Here is a 14637-nt window from a genome sequence, read left to right as displayed (position 1 = left end):
GAGGCAGTAGGTCTGGTGCCGTAGGGACAGGCGGTCCTGCAGGTTCACAAGAAGGAGAATGTAAAGTTGAAATGCCTTATAATGTGATTATAGGAAGGCCTTTGATAGACTAAGAGTGTGAGTTTCTTAAAGGCAATGTTAAGTTATTATTTCAAAAATTGCACTAAATAGAATACCCGGTTGGGTAACAGAAGTTATTTATACTCTGTAAATTATAAGGTTAATTATGTTTGTAACGTTACAAGTGTCCTCACCTCCCATAAAGGGAAGCCTACTTAAGTATACTTATTGTTATTTGCACTCAACAAAATTGTATGTCTTTTTGCTAACCTGTATTGTTGTTTTTCTTCCCAGTCCCGGAGTACTGTGTTTAACCAGGGGGGAGTGCAGCGCCCCAGAGTCCTGGTCGTTGCAGTAGCATGGTTCAGCCACTAAGGGGGGCCATGCTGCGTTCGATGGCACGGAAGGAGTTCTCTGAGCAGGTATCACAGTCACCAATACATTTCACAGCTGGGCCTCCGGGGGGAGCTAAGGGTGCTATTCATTAGGCCACTCCCCACCATAGTGGGTAAACTGGGGGTCAGGCAGAAAGTTAGGGAGAACGCTGACGGGATTGAACGGAGCAACACCTGGTGGCAGAGGGTGTTGTGAAGGGAGAGACTGTAGGGTCTCTGCCAGGGGTGGGATCCTGGCAGAGGCTTGGCATGGAAAGAACGTAAAGGGACCGTGCCTGCTCAGCATAGCGGCGGTGCCCAAGGAAGGACTAAGAAGCGAGATAGATTGTGCTGAGTGAGAAACGAAATCAAGCGAAAGGAGATACCAGTGAGGGTTGTGCTGAAAGAGGCAGCACCTTACTGAGGCGCACTACCGGTGGCCGGAACGCCGAGGAGGTAAAGAGTTTCAAGCCATACCTCAGACCTACGGCAGGGCAGTTAGCTTGAGGCGGACTGTCTCACGCATCACCCAGGAAGGCAAAGGGGGGTACCAACAGGAGAGGGGCGCAGATAGAGTCCCGGAAGATCTCCGAGCCTCCCCGTCATACGGGTGCGTTCCTACCATAGTATCTGGAGGGACGAGGAAGATCATTGCGAATTAAGTTGTTGTGAGGGAACACGAGAAACAGACACAACAGTTGTGGGGTACTTTCCGTAAGCACAGCAGGGAAGGACTGCAACACATAGCGCTAGAAGGAAGCCACCGATTTCCACCTGCAAGGAGAGCTCTGGAAGTGCCATTGGACCGGCCGGACTTGCGCAGCCTGGTGAGCCGTATTCCGGACTGAGGACCCAGAGAGCTTCAGTAAAGAGGTAAAGAGACTGCAACCTGGTGTCCTCGTTATTTACCGCGACCTGCACCCCACAACTGCACCGCTACAACATTACTTATTGCACCGGACGTCCCCCACTGACAGACAGGGCCACGGACCGGGTCTAGCTACCGTGACAACCCCAGGACTGAGACCTAGAGGCCCGGCTCCGGGTACCCCTCGGCCCTGCGGCGGTGTGGGGGCGCTCCAATAACACTTTAGAGCACAAAAAATCCCAAGGTCAATTACCTGGAGGTGACGTCGGCATGTCACTAGGATGCGGGCAGACGGTGAAGGTGGCATTCTTGTTCTGCACCGTTATAACTCTCCCCATCAATACAAAGTGCAGGCCCACATCTATTTCGACATTTTGCTGAGATAATGTAGCATTGGGTTTGACATGAAGAGTAAGCTGGTGTGATTGGCATGTAAGGTTGGCATCTATACAAATACAGAAAGCAGAAGTAGTGATATTAGTGTGGCCCCTGATCTCCATCTACCAGACCTTTATAACACGCAGATAAAGGCTGTATCATGTATGGGTCCGGCTCCCAGACATATATATATTTTATATATTTATATAGTTTTATATTTAGATCTATTTTTTCTTTATATATATATATATATATATATATATATATATATATACACATATGTATTTATTTATATATAATATTATTTATATATTATATATTTATTCATTTATGTATTTATCTATTTTAAGACTTTTTTTATATATATTTATATTTTACTTGAAGCTTCAGTCATTTGATCGATACATTGGTATTGCAGTATATAGTGAAAATCAAGGTGTCAAGTGAAGCCCAGGAATTTTTACAAAACTTTCAACATGGTGGCGACTGATGGCATCCCATAGGCACCCCGTGATCGCGTCAGGCCAGAAGGCATCTAAACAGGCATTCCACTGGAATCTGCACGATTAAATGACACCATCAGAAATTGACAGCAGCATTTAAGTGGTTAAGCTGCAGCGGTCGGAGCTAACTGTGATCGCTGCTGTTAGAGGCAGGTGTCCACTCCATACACATGAACCGACATAGGAAATAACATACTAGGTCGGGAAGGGGTTAAACCTTCCATTGTTTTGTATCTGCTACAATCAGTGGTCACCTTCATTGATTAGATCATTGATTAATTGGTCTGGTCATATAATGTTCATGGCTCGCTACAGTTGAGAAATGTCCGTATGACCACATGGGATGGAAATGTGGCATTATTTGGGTTAGTATAGGTGACATTCCAGTCCTGCTCCAATGGTCCCGATTCACTGCTTCATCTCACCTGTAAATAAGTTGGAATGTACGTGACATTTGCAGAGAGACTGCCAGGACCGGACCACCGCATTCAGGACCTTAGAGGTAATCTGGTCTCCCTCCCATTCAGAGCAATCTGCAATGAGGCAGCAAGGTTGGAGGAAACACAAGGCCATTAATTTAGGAGTAGTATGAATAATCTGATTATATATAATGCAATAGCGCCACTGTGGTCAATAGGTCGTGACTGGTATTGCGGTTCAGCCATATTCACGTATTTACATCAATCACATAAAAGGATAAAGAACATCATTGGAAATGTAAATTTTCGTTACCTGTAGTTATCTCAAAGCAAAGCCTCAAACTGTGATAGGCCGAATTTTGGGGGCAGGTATTCGGCAGCCCCGGAGTGCTCCCTCCAAGAATAAAAATGGGGTCTTCACCCACGCTGCATAGATTGGCCGAAATGTTTACATCCCTAAAGTTGAAAAAAAACAATGCACTACCTGTGATTAACAGAACATATCGCCACGTATATTCTTGTATTTAAACTGAACACTCCCTCCAATTGTCACTGCTCTACTGGTTCTGGAACAGGTATTGAAGGGGTTAAAGACGCGCTTTCACTAGATTTTCTAATTACCTCCTCCACTTGCTGCTGCTTCACTGATTTTGGAACAGTTTTTCTTTTTCTTCTACGCCGCTCCATTACAAAGTTATGCTGCCGGGAAATAAAGATGCAAATTTTTGCTTTAACAAACCGGGCGATTAGCACAGAAATTCTCTGTGGGCGTTTCCTTTTTCTCCATAGACACTAGCCAATCAAAACAAGGCCACACCCATAGAGAAGTTCTGTGGTTTGTTGAAAATTTGCATCTTTATTTCCTGGGGGCATAACTTTGCAACGGAGGGGTACAGAAGAAAAAGAAAAACTGTTCCAGAATCAGTGGAGCAGCAGCAGTCGGATGAGGTAATTAAATAATCTATTAAAAGAGTTTCTTTAACCCCTTCAGAATCCAGACAGTTTGCCCCCCAGGACCTTTTTTTTAATTATTTTACTTACCCATTCACTTACATATTACTCCAATGTGGCTAGATGAGGCCAATGCTTTTTTATCAGGTACCATATTGTGATACAAATATATTCACATTTAATTTTTCCATTTTTTGGTTTATTTCTATTTTTTCAACCTCATTTCTTTAATGTTTTCATTTTAATTCTTTCCCATTTGTTTTAACATTATGTAAATGCAACTGTTTTCCAGAATCCAGCAATGTTTTTCTATTATTTCTGCTCCTCTCTGCTCCCGAGATATGGCCCCCTTGTCCCTGTTTATAAATCTAGTAATTTTTATCCAAGTGGGCGTGTTCTTCAACTCTTCTATGCGGGCGTGTTCTTGAGGACAATGACCCATTGGCTAAAAAGACTAACTTCATATAAAGGGAAGAGGAGGCCATATCTCAGGAACAGAGAGGCGCAGGAAATAAAGAAAAACAATGCCGGATTCAGGAGAACAGCGGCATTTAAACTGGGTTAAAAAATGACATATTTATCGCAAATTACAGGTTCACTTTAAATTGGAGAAAAATAATACAAAAATATAGTAATGTTTATTAGTATGGAACAGTTTTTTTCCCACTTACCACGTTTGCCAGTAAATTATATTATTGCCTATGGTTAGATCCTGAAGGGGATGAGCCGCCATGTCCTCGTAGTCACCGTACACCAAAGCATTGATCAAACCACTCGTAGTGTATCGTTTGTCCTGCAAAATGTCACTGCTCTTCCCCATATACAACGCTACCGCTCCGCCACCCTTGATGAGCACGCGAGCGTTGTTAGGCAGTGTCTGCTGAGCTGGATGCCAGGGAAATAAATGGTACATACTTCACAACACGGGACAAAATGACACCCACCTACATCCCATATGTCCATATATGTGGAAAATGCCAATAGTACAACATCCATGTCTCATTTACAAATTTGCTCTCCGATTTTCTGAGCAGCCAAAAATGCAATGACCTATGGCTGTCCCCGACTCCAGTGCTGTTCCTGTATCTGTTGTTTGGCTGCAGCGGTTACGTCACATCATCACTCCAGCCAATCAATGAGCTCAGCGGCTCCGCCGACGTAGACAGCAGAGATTGGCTGCAGCACCCTCGACATGATGTCACCACTGCAGCCAAACAACAAAGACCCGTGGGGCAGCTGTAGAGATTCAGCACTGGACCCGGGGAGGGTAGGTAAGGTGCGACTTGTGATTTTTAAAATGAACTGAGCCGGTAGGCAACAGTTTGCTGAAAGGGAACAACCAATTTCAATAGTAATTTTTTTCTTACTTTTTCATTATGTCTCAAGAAGCCATGATATTTTAACTTTTCTCATAGTTATTGGGATAGTTTTTTTATGAGGATGAGCTGAAAATTTTAGGTTATCTTTTTTTTTTAGCCTTTGCTGGAAGGGAAGAGATAAGAAGAGTTATAGTATTTACTGATTTTTCTAGGTTTTAATTTGGTTTTGTTTTTTACATTTCAAAACATTTTTTAATAATAAGGTTTCGTCCCTTGAGGGGATTTGAGCATACAGTCCTTAAATTGCTTACATAATACACTATATTACTTGCGCACCTCAGAGTATTATGCACGGCCTAGTAGGCTTCTGCACATGGCAGACATGAAGACCATGGTTAGGCCTCTGGCTGCCATAGCAACCCATTGGCACAATGGAGTGTCATTGTAGTGATGCCAGTGGGCTAACAAAGGGAGCCCTGTTCCTCTGACTAACTGTATAGATGACGAGATTGCTTCTACTGTGCTGACAGAGGTCTAACCATGTCTCCCAACCGTCCCAGATCCAGACGGACAATCCTGGGAGGTCGCAGTCATGTCCTGGTTTAAGCTGTACTTGCTTCCTTTGAACGCCAATACAGTTGACTATGTTGGTGGAGCTGCCAGTACTCCGCTCCACCATTCGTTTGCCAATAATGTGTATTGGGGGCCACTATACTGGGAAGGAAGTGGACAATGTGAGGGCATACTACTGTGTGAGGAAGTATGACTGTGGGGCAACACATTGTGGGGTAGTGGGCTGTGGGGGCAACATATTGTGGAGGGACTGTGGGGTCAACATATTGTGGGGTAGTGGGCTGTGAGGGCATCATATTGTGGAAGGACTGTGAGGTCAACATATTGTGGGTAGCTGTAGAGGCGCCATATTATGAGAGGGCATGAAATTGTGGGGTGGGCTTTGGGGGTCATATACTGTGTATTGAGGGCACTGTATGGGAATCATTGTATGGGAGGGGCACTGGGGTGTCACACTGTGTGTGAGGGCATTGTGCAGCATCCTAGTGGATTTGGGATACAAAAGGGGTATCAAATTGTGTGGGAACACTAAAGGTTTCACTATTTCTATGTGGACTCACAAATAATATGGGTGGGGATAGGTGATGACTAAACTGTAGAAAAATTTACTGCAATATGTGTCCCTCTTTCCTGTCCTTCAGAATTGGGAGGTACGGTTTAACTACAGTGGGTGCAGATGGTGCAGTCGCACCTGGGACTGGGACCAAGGAGCTGCTTGAGCACACATAACTATAAAACACACCTGGACTCGGGGCCTTGTTGTAAATTTTGCATTGGGGCTCAGGATCTTTAAGTTACGACACTGTCTACTGGTTAAAAGACTGAGATCAGAGTTTTCTCTGATCCCAGTGGTTGTAACAGAAGTCCACTATCTATTACATCCATCCTTTGTTGTTGGACACTGGTGTACGGAGTCATACAACACATATTTAGACAACAGGCAGGCAAATGATAATCACTGCAAAATGTCTACAGAGTCTCCAAAAAGAAGTTACCAACCCACATGTCTCCAAAAGGAAATCACCACCCCAGATAATATTCATCGTATCTAGTCAAATGAGAAATAAAAACGTAAGTGTAAATTTTGCATACCTCGATTATCATGCTTTTCACTTACGAGCAAAAACAATCCATTGGTGTCAGTCTGACCTCTAATTTCTGTTGTGTAATACACCAGTTGATCCATCGCACTAATAAATGCCAAGGTCAGACCGTAGAGGAGGGTGGATGGCGGCCCATGGATTTCTACATATATATCCTCAGCGTAAGGAGATGAGACTTCATTCAGCACGACTAAAGACCCACTGCAATAATTCTCACTGCCTGGTGATGGATGCGTCAGCTGGAAGGTCAATTGGCCATTAATGTCCAAACACCTCCCAATGGACTCATCTGAGATCTGAAAATTAACATCCTCCAAGAAGGCCTCCATTCCTGGTGTGAGGACATTGAGAAGCTCATCAGCTTGGTCCGTGCTCTTCGTCTTGTGTACCAGGGCATCCACCAACCCCTCACGGGTTACACCCATTGCATTGACGTAAGGTCCCTTTCCAAAATAAAGAGCTATGGCATCCGGTCCGTTCTGAATGGTGTTGGGTGGGAGGATAATGGTGGGAACTGGTTTAACACTTGCAGATCCAATTAGGAAAAATCCTTTTTTATCAGTAAAGTTTCCAGTTAAGTCGAGGACTTTATAGGCTGTGTTCGTTTTTCCATTATAGAGAACCAGTGTAAAACCATCGAGAGAGACATTTTGCTCGCTTATGTGACGGAGTTCAATAAATTCAGCAGTGTCATGCCCGGGGTTATCTGGGTTGACTTCACTGATGAAGAGATGTCCTTCCAAATTCACCTCCTTGGAGTTTTTAATAAGGTTTTGACTTTTGACAACCAAGAAAATTCCAAGCAACACAACCACTGCTGATTTTGAAGAGGCCATATCTCCCTTTACCTCTCTACAAAGTCCTTAAATATCGATAATCTTGAGTAAAAGAAGAAGGTATCGTTCAATCTAGTAGAGAGTAAGGGAATATGATGTTGGGGATCTCGAGGACGCAATGTCTTCTATTCTGTAAACAGGAGGTATAATGATTCAATATATCAAAGAACTAAATAAAAAATGACAATCATCCATCAATCTAAATTTTACAACTAAATCCAAACTTAGGGCAAGTTCACAAGAGGTGGATATCGCAGTCCATTCCACTCTTAAAGAAAACCTGTCACCAGGTCAAAAGTGAACAATGTTTTAACTTACGGTATTTTATTCCTGCTTCTCCCTTGTTTTATTTAAAAAAATCTAAAACCTAATCTTACAATATAGTATAGCGCATAACATCATAAATCCAAAACATCTGCCTTAAAGGGACACTTTATCTGCTGTATATAGAGCTGATATCAGTCATTGTAAAGGAGGAGGTGGGCTGTGACATCACCTATTGTGAATGGTGGATCCTGTGTTATCTACTGTATATAGAGGTGTTATCAGTCATTGTACAGGAAGAGGTGAGCTGTGACATCACCTATTGTGAATGGTGGATCCTGTGTTATCTACTGCATATAGAGGTGTTATTATTCATTGTACAGGAGGAGGTGAGCTGTGACATCACCTATTGTGAATGGTGGATCCTGTGTTATCTACTGTATATAGAGGTGTTATCAGTCATTGTACAGGAGGAGGAGGTGAGCTATGACATCACCTATTGTGAATGGTGGATCCTGTGTTATCTACTGTATATAGAGGTGTTATCATTATTTGTAAAGGAGGAGGTGAGCTGTGACATCACCTATTGTGAATGGTGGATCCTGTATTTACTGTATATAGAGGTGTTATCAATCATTGTACAGGAGGAGGAGGTGAGCTGTGACATCTATTGTGAATAGTGGATCCTGTGTTATCTACTGTATATAGAGGTGTTATCAGTCATTGTACAAGAGGAGGAGGTGAGCTGTACCATCACCTATTGTGAATGGTGGATCCTGTGTTATCTGTTGTATATAGAGGGGTTATCACAGTCATTGTACAGGAGGAGGAGGTGAGCTGTGACATCACCTATTGTGAATGGTGGATCCTGTATTATCTACTTTATATAGAGTTGTTATCAGTCATTGTACATGAAGAGGAGGTGAGCTGTGACATCACCTATTGTAAATGGTGGATCCTGTGTTATCTGCTGTATATTGAGGTGTTATCAGTCATTAAACAGGAGGAGGAGGAGGTGAGCTGTGACATTGCCTATTGTGAATGGTGGATCCTGTTATCTACTGCATATAGAGGTGATATCAGTTATTGTACAGGATTTGGTAGCTCCTGTATTATCCACTGTACATATACAGTAGGTGTTCCCTGATATTGTAATCCTGTCTGTGATGATAATGAGACTTTTTAAGTCTATAATATTTTCTAAACTACATGAAATGTAAGTCTATAATAGCCCCAGTGTGAAAATTGCAAGTTTTCAATTTTTTTTTAATGCAGATTGTGATATGAAAAACACATTGTAAAAATGAAAAAAATGCATTTATCACAAAAAAAAACTGTTATACAAGCAAAAATGCAAAATAGCCAACTGCGTTGTGTATCCAATTGGAGCAGTAACGTAAAACATGATTCACAACGCATATTCAAGAAAAAGTAACACTTTTATTTACATCAGAAAAATAACAAAAATCACATGAAAAAAAAGGAAAAAAAAAGATAAAAGGTGATAAATTTGCACAGGAGGTGGATTTAGCAAGATTATATAATAATTTCTATGAAATTACATATATATGATGGATAGCCAGGTCAGGTAAGTAACAAATAATGATAATATAAAGAATTATAATACTCTAATATTATAAACCTGAGATTATGCCATATAAACAAAGATCAGTCCAAACTCAAGAAATAAAATTAAATTAAAATTTCCACATCAGACTCTAAATGAAACAACATAATAGTGCATAAATCATGTGGGAGATTTGACCTTAATGTAGAAAATCAGGAATGTACGGCATGAATAAAATTAATAGTTAAATTCCACTGAACAAAATATTAAGTAAAGTGCCAAGTGCATACAGGATGGGAGATTGAAAGCGGACAGCATTCAGAAGAGAAAATTGAATAAAGTGACAAGTGTCTGAAAATTGCCAGTTGCCCAAGAGAATATAGAAATATGTATACATACACCTCACTCACCCTTGGTTCCCTTGTCAAAGCGTAGGCGAAACGCGCGTTGGGCACACACACAGTGAGTGCTGGGTACCTTGGTCAGTCCTCTCTATACTTTACTTGCAGTGCTTGTATTCCATGTATGTATACATATTTCTATATTCTCTTGGGCAACTGGCAATTTCTGACCTTCCAGCAGAATATTTCAGCGCAGAAGGAGCTGAGCGGATTTATATCTTGGTTTGTGGAAATAAAATTTAGTATAACTTGTAATTCATTCAGTTAATTCTTGACTCTTTCTGTATTTAAGAGTCCAGTGGGCGGTCCTAATAGAGTAGAACAGCCTATCGGACTCCTAATAGTAAATGCTGTAATTTCAATTAAAAAAAAATCATTCTAAATCTTTGCCCACCAACCTATATATTAATCTGCTCAGCACCTTGTGCTCTGTAACCTGCTGCCCATAGATCCTACATCATTTCCAAGCTGCCAGGTTCCCTTTATGATTTGTGTGGAAGTTCCAGGCTGGTGACACAAATCAAAAAGTGACAAAATACATAAAATATGCACAAAGAAAGTTGTATCTTGATACTAACCAAATGTAGATGCTCCTGGATTCAGACATCTCGGGGAAGCGGTTACATAGGTCACATTTTCTCTCCTTTTAGACACAAAGACAAATGACCGTAAACTGCAGGGTGTTTATAAGTCGCCGATATTCTGATGACTCAGTGGTGACTGCACAGGATATTTAGTAATCGTTATGATGTGGAAAAAAAGTTTACATTCCAAAACTAATGAAAAGTCATAAATAGCACAAAAATTTGTTATGTCATTATGATCAAAGGAAATAAGAAAATATTACTTTCAACTTGCAAAGATGTAGAAGAATATCAAAAAAGTTTAATGGCCGCGAGTAACGAAAAGTCTGAAAGCTTAACGGTTAACCTCAGTGATCAGAGACCTAGGCGGCACACAGTATGATGCCCCCGCAGTACATTCCCCCACACACAGTATGATGTCCCCACGGTACATTCCCCCACACACAGTATGATGTCCCCACAGTACATTCCCCCACACACAGTGTGATGCCCCCACAGTACATTCCCCCACACACAGTATGATGCCCCCACGGTACATTCCCCCACACACAGTATGTCCCCACAGTACATTCCCCCACACACAGTATGATGCCCCCACAGTACATTCCCCCACACACAGTATGATGTCCCCACGGTACATTCCCCCACACACAGTATGATGTCCCCACAGTACATTCCCCCACACACAGTATGATGCCCCCACAGTACATTCCCCCACACACAGTATAATGTTCCCCCACACACAGTGTGATGCCCCCACAGTACATTCCCCCACACACAGTATGATGCCCCACGGTACATTCCCCCACACACAGTATGATGTCCCCACAGTACATTCCCCCACACACAGTATGATGCCCCCACAGTACATTCCTCCACACACAGTATGATGTCCCCACAGTACATTCCCCCACACAGTATGATGTCCCCACAGTACATTCCCCTACACAGTATGATGTCCCCACAGTACATTCCCCCACACACAGAATGATGTCCCCACAGTACATTCCCCCACACACAGTATGATGTCCCCAAAGTACATTCCCTCACACACAGTATGATGTCCCCACAGTACATTCCCCACACACAGTATGATGTCCCCACAGTACATTCCCCCACACACAGTATGATGTCCCCACAGTACATTCCCCCACACACAGTATGATGTCCCCACAGTATATTCCCCCACACACAGTATGATGCCCCACAGTACATTCCCCCACACAGTATGATGTCCCCACAGTACATTCCCCCACACACAGTATGATGTCCCCACAGTACATTCCCCCACACAGTATGATGTCCCCACGGTACATTCCCCCACACACAGTATGATGTCCCCACAGTACATTCCCTCACACACAGTATGATGCCCTCACAGTACATTCCCCCACACACAGTACGATGTCCCCACAGTACATTCCCCCACACACAGTATGATGTCCCCACGATACAGTCCCCCACAGAGAGTATGATGTCCACGTCCCCATGGTACATTCCCCCACACACAGTACGATGTCCCCACAGTACATTCCCCCACACAAAGTATGATGTCCCCACGGTACATTACCCCACACAGTATGATGTCCCCACGGTACATTCCCCCACAGTACAGTATGATGTCCCCACGGTACATTCCCCCACACACAGTATGATGTCCCCACAGTACATTCCCACACACACAGTATGATGTCCCCACAGTACATTCCCCCACACACAGTATGATGTCCCCACAGTACATTCCCCCACACAGTATGATGTCCCCACAGTACATTCCCCACACAGTATGATGTCCCCACGGTACATTCCCCCACACACAGTATGATGTCCCCACGGTACATTCCCACACACACAGTATGATGTCCCCACAGTACATTCCCCCACACACAGTATGATGTCCCCACGGTACATTCCCACACACACAGTATGATGTCCCCACAGTACATTCCCCCACACAGTATGATGTCCCCATGGTACATTCCCCCACACACAGTATGATGTCCCCACGGTACATTCCCACACACACAGTATGATGTCCCCACAGTACATTCCCCCACACACAGTATGATGTCCCCACGGTACATTCCCCCACACACAGTATGATGTCCCCACGGTACATTCCCACACACACAGTATGATGTCCCCACAGTACATTCCCCCACACACAGTATGATGTCCCCACGGTACATTCCCCCACACACAGTATGATGTCCCCACGGTACATTCCCACACACACAGTATGATGTCCCCACAGTACATTTCCACACACAGTATGATGCCCCCACAGTAGATAGATAGATAGATAGATAGATAGATAGATAGATAGATAGAAATTTAGTATATGAATTGTGAATTGCATTACTACATAGACTATCACTATAAATTAGAGGTCTTGACACCACCCCAATTACACTTCAAAGTTAATTTATGACAGAGTGCAGCATTTCAAGAAATTGTTTCTGACAATTGTCTTCACTAGGTGTGACCAGAGAAGCGCTAAGCATATATCTGAGTAGTGCTACCTGTGATAGCACTCATACCCATTGTATTATATGTGTCTGTGCACATGTTTGATTTTTATCTCAGATCGACTAGTGCGGGGAGAAAATCGGAGACATGTCCGATTTTAATCCGAGTATTGGATTAAAATTGGCAATGCAAGCCTATGAGTATGTGAAGAACATCAGGCCGCACTCGGGTGACATCAAAGTGTGATTCCGATTTTAATGGACTGACAAAATGGAGAGGGTGTAGAAACTTTTTTCCTCTTCACCTCTGAGAAAAACTAATGAGAGTCTGATCAGAGTCAAATCAGAGTCAGAATATTTTGACCTTTTTTTTCTTGAGTGGAGATAACATGGTCATGTAACCCTATCCTTAGGAACATATTTAAAGTAATAAGTCACAGTGGTGGTTTAGTGGAAAGAAAATAAATTGATGGATGATAAATGGATGGATAGATAGATAGATAATGGATAGATAGATTAGATAGATAGATAGATAGATAGATAGATAGATAGATAGATAGATAGTTAATAGATGATAGATAGATAATAGATGATTGATAGAAAGATAATAGATAGATAGATGATAGATAGATAGATAGATAGATAATAGATAGAAGATAGATAGATAAATAGATGATAGAAAATAGATAGATAATGATAGATAGATGATAGATGGATAGATGGATAGATAGATAGATAGATAGATAGATAGATAGATAGATAGATAGATAGATAGATAATAGATAATACATAGATAGATTTATTTTAAAGCATTACTTACATGTATAATGTGACAATTATCCACATCTAATACCACAGATTATTTCCGCCCTATTCACATATTATCATTGATAACGGCATTAGACCTGGAAGAAATATAAGATGGTTTTCTTCGTTGACCATTTACAGTAATCACCCCGGGACGTGCTGGGCGACATCACTGACTGCTGTGATTTTAGAAGTTTGTGCTCTTTCGGCCCCCGGCCCATCACTACTGTATTCATCAGTATAATCCCACCACTAATTTAGTAGTTACAGGCCCCAGAAACTTACTGAGCATCCTGTCTCCTCCACCGCATGTCTGCCCTAATTTTTTCTGAAGGCCACTTCCCAGCTTCCTCTTCTCCACCCCTCTCATTCCCAGAAACCCAGGATAAAAAAAAAATGCGTTAGTTACTTTTCTCTGAAATCCGAAACCTTTAATGTACACGTCGCTGTAAAACACCAAGATCTGTTTTAGGATCCTTCCCCACTGAAGGGATTAGGGCTGGGAGTAGAGAGCGGGCCTGATCACTGCCAGATGTTGGTCACTGCTGGTGGGAGTCTGGTTAACCCTTCATGATTACACACACTGACCACCAGCCATCAACGAGTACTATCATATTCAATCGTGTTTGTCTGTGAGAGTAAAGCCCCCATACACTCAAGATGGTTGTCTGATGAAAAATGGCTCCTCCGGCAGCTATTTCACCTGACTGTCCCATACAGAAAAGCCCTAGTTGAGCTGGCAGCTATCTCATATGACTGTCCCAAACAGAGGAGCCTGTTATGATCCTTAGTGGCTGAGGATCACAGAATGAACTAGCTAAGTTACTGAACATAGAACGAGCTCTAGGGAGGTGGTAACTGGACTGACCGCAAAACCTGATCCTAACCAAACACACTGAAGGTAGCCGGTGAACGTGCCTAAATTCCTGGATGTCTCGACGCAGCCTGAGAAACTTGCTACCCCTATAGAGAAAGTAAGACCTCACTTGCCTCAGAGAAATGACCCCAAAGATATAGTAAGCCCCCAACAAATATTAACGGTGAGGTAAGGGGAAAATACAAAACGTAGAAATGAAAACAGATTCAGCAAATGAGGCCCACTAATACTAGATAGCAGAAGACAGGCAGGGAACTGTGCGGTCAGTAAAAAACCCTATACAAA

General features: G+C 42.6%; 1 protein-coding gene across 2 annotated transcripts in view; it reads right to left on the bottom strand.

The window, feature by feature from the left end:
* Positions 1-13879, bottom strand: part of LOC143785643 (uncharacterized) — a 44480-nt gene extending 30601 nt beyond the window's left edge. The window contains exons 1-8 of one of the 2 annotated variants that reach the window (XM_077274682.1): positions 13761-13879; positions 13489-13573; positions 10195-10336; positions 6538-7514; positions 4225-4438; positions 2916-3058; positions 2609-2716; positions 1556-1747 (exon numbers count right to left, since the gene is read on the bottom strand). In XM_077274682.1, the coding sequence (XP_077130797.1) occupies positions 1556-1747; positions 2609-2716; positions 2916-3058; positions 4225-4438; positions 6538-7384 (1504 nt within the window). In that variant the 5' untranslated portion in view covers positions 7385-7514; positions 10195-10336; positions 13489-13573; positions 13761-13879. The remainder of the gene's footprint in view (positions 1-1555; positions 1748-2608; positions 2717-2915; positions 3059-4224; positions 4439-6537; positions 7515-10194; positions 10337-13488; positions 13574-13760) is intronic. The other variant, XM_077274681.1, reaches the window with a different exon arrangement.
* Between the last annotated feature and the right edge of the window lie 758 nt (positions 13880-14637).

This window comes from Ranitomeya variabilis, chromosome 7, assembly GCF_051348905.1.
Source record: "Ranitomeya variabilis isolate aRanVar5 chromosome 7, aRanVar5.hap1, whole genome shotgun sequence".
Lineage (NCBI taxonomy): Eukaryota > Metazoa > Chordata > Amphibia > Anura > Dendrobatidae > Ranitomeya > Ranitomeya variabilis.
The sequence above is the reverse complement of the archived record's forward strand: the minus strand, read 5'-3'. Positions and strand labels throughout refer to the sequence as shown.